General features: G+C 31.0%; 2 protein-coding genes across 2 annotated transcripts; one reads left to right on the forward strand and one right to left on the reverse strand.

Moving 5' to 3' along the window:
• Nucleotides 1–4,319: 4,319 nt before the first annotated feature.
• LOC142538318 (uncharacterized) lies at nucleotides 4,320–5,651 on the forward strand. The gene has a single exon (XM_075643664.1). The coding sequence runs from the start codon at nucleotides 4,320–4,322 to the stop codon at nucleotides 5,649–5,651; it is 1,332 nt and encodes a 443-aa protein (XP_075499779.1).
• A 2,220-nt stretch (nucleotides 5,652–7,871) lies between these two features.
• LOC142538861 (myb-related protein 306-like) lies at nucleotides 7,872–11,650 on the reverse strand. The gene is made up of 4 exons (XM_075644157.1): nucleotides 11,200–11,650; nucleotides 10,861–10,990; nucleotides 10,110–10,753; nucleotides 7,872–8,070 (listed from the first exon to the last, which is right to left on the reverse strand). The coding sequence occupies exons 1-4, from the start codon at nucleotides 11,330–11,332 to the stop codon at nucleotides 7,928–7,930; spliced, it is 1,050 nt and encodes a 349-aa protein (XP_075500272.1). The 5' UTR covers nucleotides 11,333–11,650; the 3' UTR covers nucleotides 7,872–7,927.
• Nucleotides 11,651–20,452: the final 8,802 nt, after the last annotated feature.

Here is a 20,452-nt window from a genome sequence, read left to right on the forward strand (position 1 = left end):
TAACCTAAATCTACACACTTGTGACATGCTAGACTATAACACATTTCTTAAAGAATGATGCATAAGTAAGTGAGAGAAGACGTGTTTGGCAAGTCGAATCGAAAAATCTCATAAGATGGAGCAAATCCTGTTTAGAATCAAGGCAAGCAAAGTTCTGGATACCAAAATGTACGACAATGAATTTCCAGACAATATCGAGTTCACTACTTCCACATAATACATGATCAACAATGATTTCCTCATTGTAGCGACACCGACAATGAAAGGCTACTAGAACACGACGCGGGCGCCTCAGGTGTTTCATCTGCTGGAATCCTCCTAGAGAGGAATCTCCTTCACAAAAATGAAGTAGAGAATGAGCAAATTAGTCCAATAGGCCGTAGGAGGTATAAATGAAGAAAGCACATTGGAACTATGCTTCAACACAGGTTTGTTGTCCAAAGACTTTGAACTTATTCATGCACCGATCAATAGGTTAGATTACTTTCATTTGAGGAAAGAATATCATTGGATATATTAGTTCTATACAAGAAAATTGTATTTTTGGTTTGATATATTTGTCTCTTTGCGATTTTGGTCTTCTATGTTATCAAACATTAATCTTAGTCTGTTGTCTTTTTTTCCCCACAATTTTAGTCTCTGACGTGACATTAATGTGACACTGATATGGCATAGTGCTTATGTTCCAATAAAAAATAACTAAAATTACTAAAAATTAGAAAATGTATAAATAAGATTTATATTTTATAACACAAAGTACCAAAATTGCAAATATTCAAATATACAAGAGCAAAAATACAATTCTCATGTTCTATATATAAAGGTTTAATTATTTTTTCATTTACATACGAGTAGTTTTGTTAATCAATAAAGAATTATTTGTGTTGTTCAATCCGATGGAACTAATTTTAAATAGTTTATTGAGTCAAAATGTATTTTATTTTGCTAAAATTAGTTTGCTTTAAACAATAATAAGTCAAGTTTATTTTAATATTTTTGACAAGAGAATAATAAATTTGAAATGTCTCGTTTTGGGATAAAAAAAAGTAATATAAAATGACTTCATTTTATTTATTGTTTCTAAGAATATAATATGATTTTATACGATGATTTTTTATTTTCTGTTAAATCAAATCTCACATCAATCGAAATGCATGTTATATGTGTGCTTGCGCACAAGACGTTAGCACCGAGCTTAGTACTATGCGCACAAGATCAATAAAACCGTAGCTTATTATTATCATAATTAAATCAACTCAATAATTATATATATTTTATAATAATTTGTACACATTGTGAGCTTATTAATTAATACTTTTATAAATATAATATTTTTGTTGCTATGTAATTTATTTAATTAAAATTTTGAGATTTTTAAATAATTTGTATAATTAAAACAATTTTTAAGCAAAATAATTTTACTTTTTTTCAAGATTTAGAATGTTCTATAATAATTTTTTCGATTAGAATTGATATGATTGTAAAAAATGAATATTTATCACAGGCCAAATTTTAAAATATATTGTCATCATGCTTAATAATATAGTAAATACAGAAACTGTTATACGTGGATGATTTTTCAAATCGATTTTGACTTACATTTGAGAATAATAAGAAACTCGATCTTAATATTCCATATTACATTCCTATACAAAAAATCCTATGATCGTGAGACTGGTCTCCAGCCTGAATCAACACATGAAAAATCATTATTTTTATGTCTAAAGCACTAGTTTTAATTGTATGTATGGACTAGATCGACCTATCTCACAGATAAAATCTGTATACGTAGGAATTCCACGTTTGAATTGCAAGAACCGATTTTTTTGCATGCAATCAAGAACTATATGGAAATTTTAAGATTTGATTTATTGTATTAAACAAGATATACATATGGGAAAATAATTGATTTTTGGAATCTTAAGTCAATCCAATTAGGACCAAGGCATGCAAATTTCGAAATTTTGGGAAGGGGATTTGCAAGATTGAGATATCCCTCAAAATCTAGAGGATTGAAGCATTATATTACAAGCATTTTCGAAATCTTACAAGATTATATGACTAAATATTGTGATGGGTAGATACATGATAAAAAGGAAGCAAATCATCAAGGGTTGCTCAAAATCATTCCCATCTAGCAACCATATTTTTAGTCAAATCAAGAGCAATGGATTAGGGAATTAAAAAAAAAAAAAAAAAAAACCTCACAACCTAGGTAACTCAATTTTCGAAATTGGGCAAGGATTTAGAGTCAAATTTGTGAGATATGGCATGAATTATGGTATGATTTGAGTGCCAAATTTAGACCTTTTCCCTCACCTATAAATACTCCATCATCCCTTTCATTCTCCTACACCAAGTTTTCGAAATTTTGCTGCATATTTTCGAAATTCAGCAACCTCTCTATAGCCAAACTCTGCCCAAATATCGCCCCAACATTAGCCTTAAAGTCGAACCGAAGCGCTGCCCGGACAAGGAGCGAGGAGCGATCTAAATCCCGAAGCCAATCATCCACGTTTTTAGCAAGAAAATACACTGTAAGTGGGCTTTTTTAAATTTTGTTTTATGCACATGAAAATTTTGGTTTTGTGATTTAAAAATACGGTCGAGTACCGTCGTTTTGTCTATACATTTTTACGAAAGTTATTAAGTTTATGTTTGACACTGTGAGGATTCCCTGAAAATGGATGGAATTCCAACATATGACCCTTAACAGTGGGATAGAACTGTTTTATGGCCTCGCCCCCTTAGAGGATTAAAACTGAAAATGGGTGGAATTCCAACATATGGCCTTAACAGTGGGATAGAACTGTTTTATGGCCTCGCCCCCTTAGAGGATTAAAACTTAGGGACTGACGTCAGTAAACCGTTAAAGGTGAAAAATCGCAGTGTTATTACGTTATGGAATTTACGTTACGATTATGAAAAGCATGATGTACGTTATGATATGTTTTGAAAATGTTATTAAATTGGTTATGTTGTGTTCAAAGTCCCCCATTTACTGAGTATTCTCAAAATACTCACCCCCTTACAACCCTTCCAAGATAAGTCCGAAGAACAGGTTGAGGAAGAGGAGTCCGAACAGTTCTGGGGATGGTGATTCACGAGACCAGTAGTAGTTATGTTCGAATTTATGATTTAATAAATTGTAAGACGTTTTCGCATTATTTACTATTTCGTTGGATTTTGACATTGTAAAGACAATATTTATTTCATTATGAATTATAAACTGGTTTCGGTTTATACTGTGCTACGAAAGGCTTGTTGTTTCGATTGTGTGATTGTTAAACAACGCCGGTGTCAATCCCGAGTTTCGGGGCGTGACATTTAAGTGGTATCAGAGCCGCCAGGTTCATAATCCGAGTGGGAAAAATCGAGTTTCAAAAATATATATATATATATTTTTCGGAAAATTTCGGCCAAACAGGCCCTTAGCGCGCGCCGCTTCTCCGCCGATTCCGGTACCCTTTCTTCGATCAAAGACCAGTTTCAGAATCGTCTCGATAAAACGAACAAAAGCCCTCAACCAATTGTGGATTTCGTGTTCGGGTGAAACCGGAATTTCGGATCTACGAATTTGACGTACGAACCCTAACGCCGAATATTATTTCGTCAAATTACCCTACGAAACCATATTCTGATTTTCAATTAATTTTACCCAAACAATATAAGATCCATGGATAAATTTTCCCAAGAATCAATTTTGAGTTCGGATCAACCAATCGGGAACGCCCAATTTCGAGTAAGTCAACCGATTTCTCGCGAGTTCCGGCCAAATTAGGTAGCTTTCCGACCGATTCTTGCCGTGCCACCACCGGTTCCGTGATCCTGACCCCTTCGCCGACACACGCCTTTGCTCCGACCATACTCCGGCGAGTCAACCCGGCGGGTCAACTCGGCCGAGTCAACGAGTCAACCCGCCAGCATGCGTCCTTCGATTTTTCGTAGGAAACTCCGAATTTGGTTCCGTCAACTGATCTGAAATCCTCTCGACATACTCTTCGAATCCATATGCCTATCTCAAAACTTCCTATTTTTGGAAATTTTCGAATTTTTAATTATTTTCATATACTTGACTCTATATTCTGTCCTATTTTTGATATTCTGAGAATTTTCCTTTTTATTATTTTACTTTTTTTTCCGTTGTTGCTATTTTATTCAGTACGACTTTTATTTCCTTTAGATTGGTCATGTTCTTTCTTTTAGAAATCAATCAATATTTGTTCTATTTGGTTCATTGATTTCAATTTATTTCAGCACAATCTATTGTATGAACTTTACCCGTACAACAAATTCTTAGAACTTGCAATCTGTAGGAAATGGCCGGCAGACCCCCAAGACAGAACCGCAACCCGCGTTATGATAATACCAACCGTGAAGGCGGACAGGAGAACGACCAAGGGAATGGACCCCCGCCGGCAGTCAACTTAAGCCAAGCTGATCTTATGGCCATAGCCACTATTGTGGCGACAACACTACAAGGATTGGAAAATCAGAACGCCAATCAGCCACCACCACCCCCACCACCAAATGGAATCAAGTTCCACTATGAATCACTCCGCAAGAATAGGTGTCCAACCTTCAGTGGAGCCGCTGACCCTGAAGTTAGCCAGAGTTGGCTGAAAAGTGTAGAGACTCAACATCGCCTATTGGAAGTTCCTGAGGCACTGAAATTGGACGTGACTGTGCCGTTCCTGGAAGATCGAGCAGGCAAGTGGTGGGAAGCAATATCGCCAGCCGTGACAGCTGCAGGACCAATCACGTGGCAACATTTTAAGGAAGCTTTCCTGAAACAGTATTATCCCGCCGAGTTCAGAATGCAGAAACTAAGTGAGTTTGAGAATTTCAGTCAAGCTCCCGACATGTCAGTTGTAGAATACACCTCCCAGTTCAACGCCTTAGGATCTTATGCTCCGGCGATCATGGCGGACGAAGTTCTGAAATTACATCGCTTCAAAAAGGGTTTGAACAGCAGAATACAGTCGGCTTTGGCAGTCTACCAACCTGCGAACTTCTCAGACCTGATGGGCGCAGCTATCCGAGCTGAAGCTGATATCCAGCGCAGAGAGAAGGAGATTAGGAACAAAAGGCCTATGAATGATCAGTCCTCTCATGGCAGTCAGCCGTTCAAGAAACCGAACCATTCCGGTGAACCATCTAAAGGGCCTTCGCCTGCCTCAGGCTACCAGGCCATTAAGCCTTGCCCAACTTGCCACTTACGACACCTGGGAGAATGTCGTAGAGCCAGCGGCGTCTGCTTTGGATGCGGAAAACCAGGGCACCGTATGGCAGATTGTCCAGCCGCCAGCAACAAAACAACTGGACCAGGTAAAAGAGACGGGTCGAGCTCAGGGGCGAATGCCAATAAACCACGGGAGAACAAACCAAATGCCAGGGTGTTTGCCATAACGCAGGAGGAGGCAGATGATGCAAGCGATGTTGTGACAGGTACTATATTTTTTCAGCAAGTGCCTGCTTATGTGTTATTTGACTGTGGCGCTACGCATTCTTGTATATCTAATAGATTTGGTAAGAAGTTAGGACGTAAGCCCGATAAGCTAACCGAACCTTTCCAACTAGCCACACCTACTAGTAGAGCCATTGAGACTGACGAAATTACAGAGATTGAAAAAAAAAATCAGTATTGGTAATTAGATTTTTAGAGCCGACCTGATACAGTTGATCATGGTCGATTTCGGTATCATCTTAGGAATGGATTGGTTAGCAAGAAACAATGCGGTAGTATATTGTAAGGGAAAGGAATATCCCTACCTATTTGGAGACCAGGCCAACTCCAGTTTCGAGGACGAAACTTCTCATAAGGAGGGAGGGATGTAAGAACCGATTTTTTTGCATGCAATCAAGAACTATATTAAAATTTTAAGATTTGATTTATTGTATTAAACAAGATATACATATGGAAAAATAATTGATTTTTGGAATCTTAAGTCAATCCAATTAGGACCAAGGCATGCAAATTTCGAAATTTTGGGAAGGGGATTTGCAAGATTGAGATATCCCTCAAAATCTAGAGGATTGAAGCATTATATTACAAGCATTTTCGAAATCCTACAAGATTATATGACTAAATATTGTGATGGGTAGATACATGATAAAAAGGAAGCAAATCATCAAGGGTTGCTCAAAATCCTTCCCATCTAGCAACCATATTTTTAGCCAAATCAAGAGCAATGGATTAGGGAATAAAAAAAAAAAAAAAAAAACCTCACAACCTAGGTAACTCAATTTTCGAAATTGGGCAAGGATTTAGAGTCAAATTTGTGAGATATGACATGAATTATGGTATTATTTGAGTGCCAAATTTAGACATTTTTCCTCACCTATAAATACTCCATCATCCCTTTCATTCTCCTACACCAAGTTTTCGAAATTTTGCTGCATATTTTCGAAATTCAGCAACCTCTCTATAGCCAAACTCTGCCCAAATATCGCCCCAACATTAGCCTTAAAGTCGAACCGAAGCGCTGCCCGGACAAGGAGCGAGGAGCGATCTAAATCCCGAAGCCAATCATCCACGTTTTTAGCAAGAAAATACACTGTAAGTGGGCTGTTTTAAATTTTGTTTTATGCACATGAAAATTTCGGTTTTGTGGTTTAAAAATACGGTCGAGTACCGTCGTTTTGTCTATACATTTTTACGAAAGTTATTACGTTTATGTTTGACACTGTGAGGATTCCCTGAAAATGGGTGAAATTCCAACATATGGCCTTAACAGTGGGATAGAACTGTTTTATGGCCTCGCCCCCTTAGAGGATTAAAACTGAAAATGGGTGGAATTCCAACATATGGCCTTAACAGTGGGATAGAACTGTTTTATGGCCTCGCCCCCTTAGAGGATTAAAACTTAGGGACTGACGTCAGTAAACCGTTAAAGGTGAAAAATCGCAGTGTTATTACGTTATGGAATTTACGTTACGATTATGAAAAGCATGATGTACGTTATGATATGTTTTGAAAATGTTATTAAATTGGTTATGTTGTGTTCAAAGTCCCTCATTTACTGAGTATTCCCAAAATACTCACCCCCTTACAACCTTTCCCAGATAAGTCCGAAGAACAGGTTGAGGAAGAGGAGTCCGAACAGTTCTGGGGATGGTGATTCACGAGACCAGTAGTAGTTATGTTCGAATTTATGATTTAATAAATTGTAAGACGCTTCCGCATTATTTACTATTTCGTTGGATTTTGACATCGTAAAGACAATATTTATTTCATTATGAATTATAAACTGGTTTCGGTTTATACTGTGCTACGAAAGGCTTGTTGTTTCAATTGTGTGATTGTTAAACAACGTCGGTGTCAATCCCGAGTTTCGGGGCGTGACATGAATAACTAATAAAACGTCATCCCTCCAAGAATCTATTAATATTGATAGGAATTCAAGTCGCATTATTTCTCACTATTTTGAAAATTGTAGAGGATTTTTAACCTCAATAACCGAATCATGCATCAAGGTTTTCATTCGATGACTAAAATCCGTCTATTAAAGTTTTGATGTGTGTCTTCATGTGTGTATAATATATACACGCGCGCATCGTGTGTGCTCAATTGCGAGTAAATAATTAAATCTCTCTCTGTGTTTTTAAAATTCAAGTATCAAATTAATAAAGATCTGATTTCACACTTGGAAACAAACCAAATTAATAATTGACAAACCCCAAGTTTTCATCAAAATGCAAATAATTTCACATACTAATTCACGAGAATTTTCTTTTTCTAACATAAGACACCGGCATCGTTTGCAAACTCCTTATCTTACGACTCATTGGTCCTATTTCATCATCCTGTATTTTTAAAAATATGTATAAAAAAAACACAGAGCACACACTACCTCACAGATCCACCATCATTGATACTTCATGACGTGTCTTTTGAAGTTGAGGAGGAATTACTCCGACACCCACTCTACCGCCACCACGCGCCGGTGGAAATTACGGTGGCAGCCACAGGCAGCGCAGGTGAACTCCTCCTCGGTAAATGGCATGAATTCTCTGCACCCATCCACGGCGTATCCTCCGATATCTTCTGCATGATTTCTCTGATACTCACTACAAAAAAATTAGTTTCTTAAAAGCAGTTTTTTTGGAGTACTTTTAAAATTATTCGTGAAAACTGAACAACAAAATCGGTTTTACTTAAATCGTTTTTATTTTCTTACTTTTATCAATGGTTTCATAAGTCATATAACCCCTTTAGTTGCGGCATTTTTAGTAGCGATGTGTATCAACCGCTACTATAAATTGCTCATATAGATTTAGCTAATAGGATCATTTTGAAAACTACTCTAATTGAATGTTTTTAACAGCGGTTTCACAAAATCAGTGTTGTGGACCGCTCTTATGGCTCTGTTTTTTAGGACTGATTTGAAAATTATACCTATGAATATATTTAGCATTGGTCGTACAAACCGTTTCTATCAATTGCTCTTATTGTTATAACTATTAGGAGCATTCCAGAAACAGCTCATATTGAAGACATATAACAGCGGTTTTCACAGATTCTGTGTCATGGACCGCTTTTATTGCTCTATTTTTTTGGATATGTTCAAAAATTGTACCTATTGAATACTTTTAGTATTGGTCGTATAAACAATTTCTATAAATTGCTCTTACTGATAATAACTATTAGGAGCATTCGAAAAACTGCTCAAATTGAAGACATGTAACAACTTTTTTCACAGAACCGGTGTCGTGAACCGCTTTTATTGTTCTATTTTTTTAAGATAAGTTTAGAAATTGTACATATTAAATACTTTTATTATTTTCGGAGCAGTACTTGAGATCATCTACTGCCAATGATGTTGCTAGACTTCTCTATATTGGCAAACAACGACATTTTCCTGGAATGTTGGGACTGTATGCATTAGAGGTGGAAAAAATTTCCCCACGACTTGGGCGAGACAATATGCAGGTCGTAGTGGTTCTCCAATCATTTTAGAAGCGGTAGCTGATTACGATCTTTGGATATGTAATGCATATTTTGGTACGCCTGGAACCAATAATGATATAAATGTTTTACAGTCTTCCATCTATTTTTCAATCTTGCATAAAGAATTGCTCCTCTGGCTCATTATACTATTGGAATAAAAAAATATGACACTGGATATTATTTAGCTAGTATTATTTATCCGAAATAGTCAAATGTTGTGCAAACTATCCATGATCCGCGTGGTCCAAAGAAGCAGTATTTTGCGATAAAGCAAGATTCATGCAGGAAAGATGTGGTGCGTGAATTGGCGTTGTTTAATCATGATTTGTGATTGTGACATCTCCAGTATGTGACACCTCCAGCACGTGGGACCAATAATCCAATAATAAAATTTTATCATACAACTAAAAAAAAGTTTTTAAAGTAAAATTATTGTTAGGCTGGCTCCAATCCTCCAACTATCAAAACGGCAGTCTATGGTTTCTAGTTTCTACGTTAAGGATCAAGTCATCCCCATTTTCTGTAAGGTGTTAATCATACGTATCCAATTTGGGATCTAATTTGGTCCACGTCATCCTGAAAATAATTTTCTCGATGTAGCATAGAAAAACTCCGATACATACACATACATATATAAATACAGAGAAAATAGGAATTTTTTTTGGAAATTACATTACTGTAAAAATGTAAACTAATTAAAAGACCAAAAGCTACAATTTACAAGAGGAATCTATTAACTATTTTTCAAGGAAATTGACGTGAAGTCAATGGGCAAGTTGCGTTGATTTACAGGGGAAAAAGGTTCAAACACTGCACATGTTTGCATTTATGCCTAATCCTGCATTCATGCAATGTATGTACGTACGATCATCCATCATGCATGTGATATATATGATACCAATTACTACATAGGAAGAGATTTCTGAGCTGCAATTTTATTGCTCGCCACTGCTGGTCTTCTTCCATAATATCAAGTAAATTCATTTTAAATATCAAAGAAAGAAACATGAATAAAAAATTATTGTACAACATGTTAGATCAAGAATAAAACTAGCGCGAAGATGATTGACACGAATCATATCATCTCGATTACATTGATTTAACGCCAAAAAAAACATGAAGAAAGTTGAAGTCAAGTGCTAAATTATATTATACGTACCTTGATCTTCATCAAAATCGAAGTTTGTCAAATATTCCTTAGCTTGATCATCAAACAGCCAATTCTCCAGCACTGCGAACTGATCTGGGTCCGGTTTGCTATCCGAAACGGATCTCGAAAGTTCGGGACATGATGATTCATAAGCCAGACCGAATCCAAACAAGGATTCAAACGCTTCAGACAGATCAATCCCACTCCTGCTTTTGATCCCAGGAGTGAGGATGTGATCGTCACTCGATGCTGTGTCACATTTAGACGAATTTGGAGTACTTGAAGACTTGGAATGAATTTTCTCCTCAGCTTTTGGTGTCTTTCTGACCCAATCTTTAAGCAATCTGGCGATGTTTTCAGCGCTGGATGCATAAGAAAATGCCTGGCCAGGAGAAGAATGGCTAGCATTAGTACTCTCGAATGATAATGCATCAAGAAGGGCCTTCTTGGCTGTGTTTATATCAGCTTGTAGCCTCCTCTCCCACTGCCCTCTTGAGATGGAGTGCGAATTTTTCGGCGAAAATTCGACGAGGGTGGACGGATCGCCGGACCCGATTTCGAGTTTCCTGAGTTTCTTCTTTAAATGAGTGTACCAGTAGTTTTTGATGTCATTATCTGTTCTTTCCGGGAGATAAGAAGCTATGGCAGCCCATCTGCACACAGAACAACATGGTTGCTACAAAATGTAAGGGATATCCAATAAAGATTTAATTAGTTTTTGTAGTCGATATATATAATTAATGTAGCATAGCATATATACTTGTTTCCCAAAAGGGCTTGAAGCTGAATAATCATCTTTTCTTCATCATCAGTGAAGCTACCTCTCTTGATCCCTGGTCGAAGATAATTGGTCCACCTTAGCCTGCAACTCTTGCTGCATCTCTTCAAACCTGCAAAAACAAATTTCCTTTTTCAAAAGTGAAACATTTGAGAAAGTATTTATATTCTTGCTGCAAGAAAAAGAATAGAAACAGTGGGAGAGATCAGCCGGAGATGTATTCATATGTAAACTTTCATCAATAAAATTTTCATAATTCAAAAGTGAAAATTTGAAGGAACAGTACTTTTTCCAAGAAAAAATGAAATATATACAACCCACCTGTTTTACTCGGAACAGCCCTCCAATTTCCGGGACCATTTTCTTTAACAAAAGAAACCAATATGATATCTTCTTCAGGAGTCCATGGCCCTTTCTTCACACCAATTTCATCACAGCAAGGCGGCCTTCCCATTTCCTCCCGCCACTAGTTATGTTTTCTTTCTGAATCTTCTTGTAATTTATTATATTGTTTTTCTTTTTTGCCTCAACTTCTGCAGTGCTTTAAGAACAAAAAGTGTTGGCTCTTTAATCAAAAATTTTCCCCTATCTTTAAAAAAATTTTGTTTGAGACAGCTGAGACATTTTGTATTGTGGCTGTGTTTTGTTTCATCCACATATATAGAAAGTAGACCACACTGGTCTGTTTTCTATATCATGAAATGACCGTAAAATGTAAAAAGGACTCCTCCGGAGTGTCAAAGTAGGATTCTTCTTTTCTTGTTTATGAGAAAATATAATTTGTTTGGAGAGGGATAAAACCGTAACATTTTGACTGTGGTATGACTTAAAAAATTTGAGGTGCACCGTTATCATCAGTTATAATTTTTTATAAAACAACGAACGATCGATATTTAAGTATATACAAGCATTATAGTACATATGAATTGCGCGTGGATAATGTGATGCACAAATATCGTGTACTGCTTGTGTATAATACATTTTTATTTTTCAAAGACATGATCTAGTTATGATTTTTTAAAAGATCTAGATTTTCAAATATTTGATTTATTCATGATTTTTTTCGTATAAAAATTTGTGGATAAATAATTAGAGAGTGATTGATTCTATCTGGATGAGTTGGTTGAAGAAAAATAAAGAAGAATAATTGGTCCGAGATATCGAAATTACTAACAAGTACAAAAAAAAATGACACTTATGTATAAAATATGTTGTTAGGGTAGTCATGTGTCATACCAAACGTGGTTACTTTAATATCTTAATTTGAAATGTAAACCATCCAAGCTAAATTAAATAGCATCGGACTTGAATTTGACTTATTTAAAATTGATAAAGGATCAAGCTCGGGCTAAATTTATCTTGAAATTAGTAAGTAGCGAAAAGTTCGAACTCGACTCGTTAAAAGCTCGTTTATCATGATAATCAAGTCGGAGCTCGAGCTTGGTTATTCAATAGCTCGTTTATCATGTTTAACAAGACTGACTTGAGCTCGACTCGTTTTCAAGCTAGTAAAACATATATATCATTGGTATATATATAACAAATAAACTCAAACGAATTTTTTATTGAACTAAACTCTGATTAACTTACGAATAGTTTGATTCATTTACATCGTTAAGTCTAACGCATTACTCTAAGATCACATGAAATATCTAATAAAAAAATTGACTAGAAATGCATTATCTCGAACATGGTGCAGGTAAAGTCAGCTTTGCCCACCTTCTCTTTCTGCTGCTTCTGCAGAAGCCTCGATACCCAAAAAAACGTGTGGCATTCAATGCGAGCTTGCCCCGCTGCCCAAATCATAAACCCTAATTTTGCCACCTTTCTTTAATTATTTGCCCTAATTTTGTCTCCCTTATTCAATAATAATTGAAAAAATACCCACACTAGATTATACATCTACGTTGAGCATTCAAGTTTTGCATGCTTACTGCAGTAATTGATATATCTATTTTAAATAGGAAGTAGTTTTCAAGAATCTAATTTTATTTCTCTCCTTCCCCGTGTACATTGTGAATCGTGCATCAACTTAAATATTAGGCAGACTTGTAAAATATGATCATCATCACAACGAGGCAAAAATTTGTGTGAGACGATCTCACATCACATGTCGTATTTTGTGAGACAGATATCTTATTTGGGTTATCCATGAAAAAATATTACTTTTTATGCTAAGATGATTACTTTTTATTGTGAATATCGGTAGAGTTGATACGTCTCACAGATAAAGATTCGTGAGACCGTCTCACAAAAGAACTACTCCATCATGAGATACTCTAATTTTGTGTTCGAAAGCAAGGTCATTACTTAATGGTTAAGATTGAAGTCTTGAGAGTTTGTTGGTCTCAAGTTTGAGTACAGCTGATTGTAAGTAGTTTTTTAAATTTATTTTGATATATTTGATTGTTTCTTTGTACTTTCGTTCTGCTCGAGATAAGTAAATCTCGTCGGTTGTGCAGACAGTTATATTAGCTTGAAACAATATCATACTTGTAGCATAAAAAAATTTATGTGTTTGAATTGAAAAGGGCAACACAAAATTGAATTATTATTCCCTCCGTTCCATATATAAGTCTTTTTACATATACTAGCATGATGTACGTACGTTGCACGTAATATCTATTATATTATAAAAAATTTAAAAAAATTAATTTTCTAAAAAACAATTTGAATCATTTTGTTATTTATCTAGGCTTAATTTTTTATCATATTAGATGATTTATAAGAACTTATATAACTTACTTTCAAAATTTTTTCTCAAATTAAAAATCAAGCAGTTGATTTTATGCTATATAATAAATTGTAATGAACATAATATATATAACAAAATGAACTGAAACAAATTTTTTTAAAACATTATATTTTCAAATACCGCGTATAATAACATAAAAATCAACCAAATTATGGATTTTATCAATGTATAAATCATAGTCTACAAAAGCGAAGTATACTAAAGACAAATAATTATCAATTTAAAATCATTGTGACTAACACATACAAACAATATTAAAACAAATGAAATAGTAATATTGATAATAATATATAACTCATAATATTTAATTTAACCTCCTAAAGAATTTATTACTTTTTATTTTTACAATTTTATATCATGGATAATAAATTCTATATATCGATCTTTCGTAGACTAATATTGATGACTATTAATTTCTTGTTAAATAAGATTTAAAATAATAAATAAATCAATATATGTAAAGAAATGCACATTCAAATAAGATTATATGATAAATATCAAATAAACTCGTATAATAATTATTAAATATAGATTTTAAACTATTGATATGATTTTCACAATTAAAATTTGAAATATAACAAAAGAAATAAACTTTCATAAAAAATTGTTATTTTTTTATATATTGAATTAATTAGTTTGATTTCAAAATAATTACATGAAAATATTAAATATCATATGTAAAAATTCTGATTCTTTGACAAATGCTAATCAATGATCATAATAATATACTTATTATAAGTATTATATCACATTTTGTTTTAAAGTAGAAAATAACCTAGAGTCTTTTGATTGCTCATTAAATCTCTTTTCATGAATTACATATCAAAGTTTTGATTGATGATTGATTTTACAAGCAATACATGTAATTTTTTAGTTATACAATTTAAAAAAATAATTATGCATATAACATATATATTCGTTATAGATCATTTTTTTCAAATTGTTTTGAAATCGTACGATTTTTTAAAATCAAAATTAAACTCTTTACTAAAATCAAAATTAAACTCTTTGCTTTCAATTTTTTGTTAAAAAACCCATAAAGTAGGTTAGTTATTCTACTATTGCACATATAGTTATAAATTTTTCATAAATATTTTTGTAATACTATAATTTATTACTTAATTAGAAATTGCACTAAAAATATTATTACAAAATTACAATAAAATCATTGGAAAAAAAATGTAGAGAGAAAATTAAAAGGATAAAATATTTAAGTGTTGTATAAAGATGAGTTATTTGATAAAATTAATACATGAAGTTACATTCTATTCTTAAAGTGTGTATAGAAGGTTAATTTAGTCATTGTACAATTGGAAAACAATGCCCTTTATCCACACTTTTATATGTATATAGACTAGCAAGAAGCACGTGCGATGCACGTAAATATTAATTATTTAATAAAAATTAAAATTGATTTTTTTTAAAAAATAATTTGAATCATTTTTTTTATTTATATTGGTTTAGTATTTTGTCATATTAGATGAATAAATTAATTAAGAACTTATATACCTTACTTTCAAAATTATTTCTCAAATTAAAATTCAAGTCGTTAATTTTATGTTATATAATAAATTATAATGAGCATAGTATATAGAACGATTTGAACTGAAACAAATTTTGAAAATATATATATCTGAGTACCACGTATCCAAATTAGGGATTTTATAAATGCATAAATCATAATTTATATAAGTGAAGCACACTAATGAAAAATAATTATCAATTTAAAATATTTGTGATTAACTCATCAAAATATTATGAAAACTAATGAAATGATAATACTGATAATAAAATATAACATATAATATTCAATTTAAATATTATTTAACCTTCCACATAACTTTTTTAACTTTTGTACCGTTGCATATATAATTATTTTTTTCTTATATCTTCTTGTGATACTATAATTTATTACTTAATTAGAAACTATACTAAAATATAATTACAAAATTGCATTAAAATCATAAAATAACATGTAGAAGAGAAAATTAAAATGATAAATATTTAAAGTTAGTGTAAAGATGGATTATTTGAGAAAATTAATATAGGAGTTACATTTTATTCTTAAAGTGATATAAGTTATTACAATCAATGTATATTGTAGTGATAATTCATTAGCATTTGTTAGACTATTAGTTATTATTATGTAGAATAATTAGGCTACTAGCTAATTATATATTAGGTGGAATAAATAAAAAATTTTGATATTTCATTTTTACACTTACAACAATTAGAAATTTACAAATATATCTTTATTGAATCTTTGGATTTGTATTGATAAGGAGATCATTTTTATCTTTTGACAATTGGAAAACATGGCCAATTATCTACACTTTTGTAGGTATATAAATAAAATATATATTTTTATCATCAAACATATATACATTTTTAATGAATAGATTTTCCATAAATTGTGTAGAAAATTTTCATGCAATTAATCTAACAACACACATTTTAAGGGGATAGTAGAAAATTTACAATGAAAAACTTTATTATTATTTTTACACTTTTATAAGTATATTTTTATCATCAAACATATATACATTTTTAATGAATAGATTTCCCATAAATTGTGTAGAAAATTTTAATGCCATTAATCTAACAACACACAATTTAAGGGGATAGTAGAAAATTTACAATGAAAAACTTTATTATTATTTTTACACTTTTATAAGTATAATAGTTAAATATATATTATTTTGATATTTTTAACGATTTTTTTAAATTAAAAAATCTATTCTTTTAATATTTTTTCTGAGAATTATGTAGCAAGAAAATGTTATTTCTCTAATATATTTTTATTATCAAATATCTATTCAATTTTTATGTAACTTTATTTTCAAAGTTTCTTATGTTGTAATTTTTTATTAAACATAAAAACACTATTATGATCCTCATGTATTTAATGATTGTGTAGAAAATTTTCATGCAATTAATCTAATAACACACAATTTATGGGAATAGTAGAAAATTTACAATAAAAACCTTTGTTATTCTTTTTATGTTTTTATAAATATAATAGTTAAATATATATTCTTTTAATATTTCTAATGAAAAATATATATTTTTTTTAAAAATCTATTCTTTTAATATTTTTGTAAGAGATATGTACGAAGAAAATTTATTTTTTAATGTATTTTTTATTATCAAATATCTATTCAATTTTTATGTAATATTATTTTCAAAATTTCTTATTTTACAATTTTCTATTAAAAAATAAAAACACTATGATCCTCATGTGTTTAATGAGTTCAAAAAAATAAATGCATCAATTAAATAAATAATCAATACATTACAAATTCAATATCCCAAATTTATCCCTAAATTTTATATAGATTTTTCACCAATGCCCATGCAATTAATACAAACAATGTATATTTTTTTAGCAATGTAGTAAAATCACAATGTAAAAACTTTGCACATCATTTATACTTTTATATGTATATAGATTTATAGGTATATAGATGTAGATAGATATAGATTTATAGGTATATAGATACATTACAATAAGGCTCTAAAGTCAAATAATTATTAATAATGATGATGCATTTATGTCCTATTATTTTTATCTTTATATTACAATAATAATAAGTTTTATTTTCTTCAAATTTGCATAAAGGGTATTTTTGTCAATGCAGAGTCGGAAAACAATGTCAATTATACACAATTTTACACGTATATAGATTAATAAAATTATTGGAAAAACAAATTTACATATGGAATAACTATTAGAAAAGCAAGTTTAATATGACATAAAAACATGTTGGAAGTAACTGATGTATTTAATGAATACCCGAAGATTAGTAAGAAAATAGAAAAAATAATACTAAATATAGCTAGTGGACTATATATTTAAGATATATTTGGAACAAATGAAAAATGAAATATGATATTTATATCAAATTTCTCTCAAAATTAACTTTGAAAAATGATTTTAATTGTGGAAAAACTTATTCCAATTATAATATTTTTTTATCATTTTAAAAAATAAATTATGAAAAAATTCAAAATTTGTGGATAAATAAATCATATCATTTTGCCAATGTTATATTGGGAAAAATACCCGATTCTGTCTCACATGAGAATTACCTCTGCTAAGACTGTCCTTGTACATGTTGCATCATATAATGTCATCACAAAAAATTATAAAAATTCAATTATACAATTAAGTGTAGGAAAAAAAAATCCAAAAACCATAATAGGACTTAGATCTTTTCATTATTCAAAATTTGGTCATAAACTCATAATACATTAAATTGATTTTGTTTCACAAATTTAGTTAAATTTGGAGGAATACTTACATTACACTAGACATTGCTATTATGTCAAATCGTACTCGAGAAAATAAGAAAAAAAAATTGAACAAAATGCGAAAAAAAAAAACAAATTTTGTAAATGAAAACAAGTCTTTATCTTTATGAGATCAAATTTAGAATTTTCCCTTAATTGTATTGATTAACCACAAAAAATTTTAAAATATAATTAATAGTTAAACCTACTTCTACTTTTTTTAGGAAAGTTAAATGCACTTATTAATGCCGCATGCTAACTCGGAATATTATTAATTAACGCTTTTTAATAATTGTATTTGAATTGGTGCGCCAATTAATGTCAGACTGTCACTATTTAATTATGGATATAATAAATACAAAAACAAAGTAGCTTTGTACTAATCCAGGGGCAAAAATTTGTGCGAGACAGTTTCACATGTCGTATTTTATGATACAGATATCTTATATGGGTCATCCATGAAAAATTATTACTTTTTATGCTAAAAGTATTACTTTTATTGTGAATATCGGTAGGATTGAGCCGTCTCATAGATAAAAATTCGTGAGACCGCCTCACAAGAGATCTACTCTAATCCAGAAATAAATATTCATCTTTACATGTATATAAGTTGGTTTATTGTGAAACAGTCTTATATATTGAACTTGTGAGACGAGTTGATCCAATTCATATCTATTATAAAAAATAATATTTTTTAATGAATTAGATCGAATCGAAAATCTTTGTCATAAAATTGACTTGGGAGATAATCTCACAAAAATTTAAATATATGTGTGTGTCATTGCTAGAGAGATAAGACCACCTTATGTTTTAAAATTATTGAATATTAATGGAACATACCATATGTTTTTTATAAAATCTTTAAAAATATTTTATGTTTCTAATATTACACTTTTGTTTTTTGTTATTAAGGTTTTTACACCAATTTTTTCTTCCAATTTTACCATTATATGATACTAATATTACACTTTTGTTTTTTGTTATTTAGGTTTTTTTTAAATTTTTTTTAAAATTTCAACACACACTTTTATTTTTATTTTTTTATTTCAACAATTTAAATATCAATTTAGTCACTTCATAAATTGTTAAATTACACTTTATTTCATCGATAATAATAAAAAAATTTTACACACACGTATCGCGTGTGCATATTAACTAGTTGTTAATTTTACCTGTGGAGTTTAAAGTTTTGTATGCTTTTGATTATTATCTTTTCACGGAATAATAAATGCAATTTGGGCTAAACATATAGTTTATGGCCCATAAACGAATCAATGCAAAAAGGCTTGTTGATAAGGCCCACCAGCAACAATTTATTGTTATGGGCCTGGCCTACATTAAACAGGTGGTCCTATCAGTATGTTTGGAGGTGGGCTAAAAAATCTAATTATTTAGAAATAAAAGTTCAAAGCTAAAATAAATTAAATTTGAGCGTTTGGAAAAATTTGATTACAAGTTTAATTTTTAGTAAACAACAACAATATTCTTAACATATATAATACATATCTATTTCAATTATCTAAATTTGGCTACGAACACCATCAATAATGTATTTAAATAATATTATATAATTTAAATATTGTTTCTATATTAATTTTTCTTGTTATAATATGAATATTTATAAATTTATGAAAAAAGTAAAATATTTTTAAAATATAAATGTTTGTAATTAAATATGATAAGAGTTTTATGAATTTCATTCGAAATTTTTGAAAACTCATATATAAATAAAATTTAATATTTTTTTTAAAAAAGTTCAAAAGTATTTATAAAAATTGAGGATAATTTTGGAATATCATAATTTTTTAAAAGATTAAAATATCAAATCATAATTTTAAACTATTAAAAAAAAACTAGATACTCTACCAAACACCTTTTAGTATTATTTTACTCTCAAACAACTTAAAATTTTGAAAATCTCTTACTCACATCAAACACGTTTTGCAATTTAAACATTATGCATTTCAAAAACATAAATAATAATAATACGTTTTCCCCACGCACAAAGAAACCACACTTCGATTAATTAATAATTGCCCATAATATGTTGATGTTTGAGTTGGTGAAGTAGTTAGGCGTATGGTCAAGAGTTCGATTATTTGTGTCAATACTTTCTCGGACGAGTATGTCGCACAAGGCTCACATGCAAATAATATATAAAACGTTTCTTAACCTGGAAACTCATGTGACACGATCTCATTAAACAATTTTGATGATACAAATCTTTTATTTAGGTCATCAATGAAAAATATTATTTTTTATGTCAAAAATATTAAGTAGATATGAGCAGGGTTGACTCATTTCACGAATAAAGATATGTGAAACATATGTAACAAAAAAAAACATGTGGTAATTTGCCTGAACTGAGTGAAATTGAGGGTTATTTGATCTATTGTTCGGGAATGTTCAGGATTTGGCGTCAAAGAAAAAATGGTGAATTTGATATATGGTTGATTTCAGGTGGTGAAGGAGATGGTTTGATGTAAAAGCAAACTTTCAATTCCATGAATTTAGACTTAAATTGCAAAA

The sequence above is a fragment of the Primulina tabacum genome, chromosome 3, assembly GCF_025594145.1.
Source record: "Primulina tabacum isolate GXHZ01 chromosome 3, ASM2559414v2, whole genome shotgun sequence".
Lineage (NCBI taxonomy): Eukaryota > Viridiplantae > Streptophyta > Magnoliopsida > Lamiales > Gesneriaceae > Primulina > Primulina tabacum.

Coding starts and splice junctions, on each gene's coding strand:
- LOC142538861 (XM_075644157.1), bottom strand. CDS start 11,332: ATGGGAAGGCCGCCTTGCTGTGATGAAATTGGTGTGAAGAAAGGGCCA. Junction 10,754..10,860: donor CAAGCCCTTTTGGGAAACAA/GTATATATGCTA, acceptor TTCTGTGTGCAG/ATGGGCTGCCATAGCTTCTT. Junction 8,071..10,109: donor CGATTTTGATGAAGATCAAG/GTACGTATAATA, acceptor ATTTTTTTGTAG/TGAGTATCAGAGAAATCATG.
- LOC142538318 (XM_075643664.1), top strand. CDS start 4,320: ATGGCCGGCAGACCCCCAAGACAGAACCGCAACCCGCGTTATGATAAT.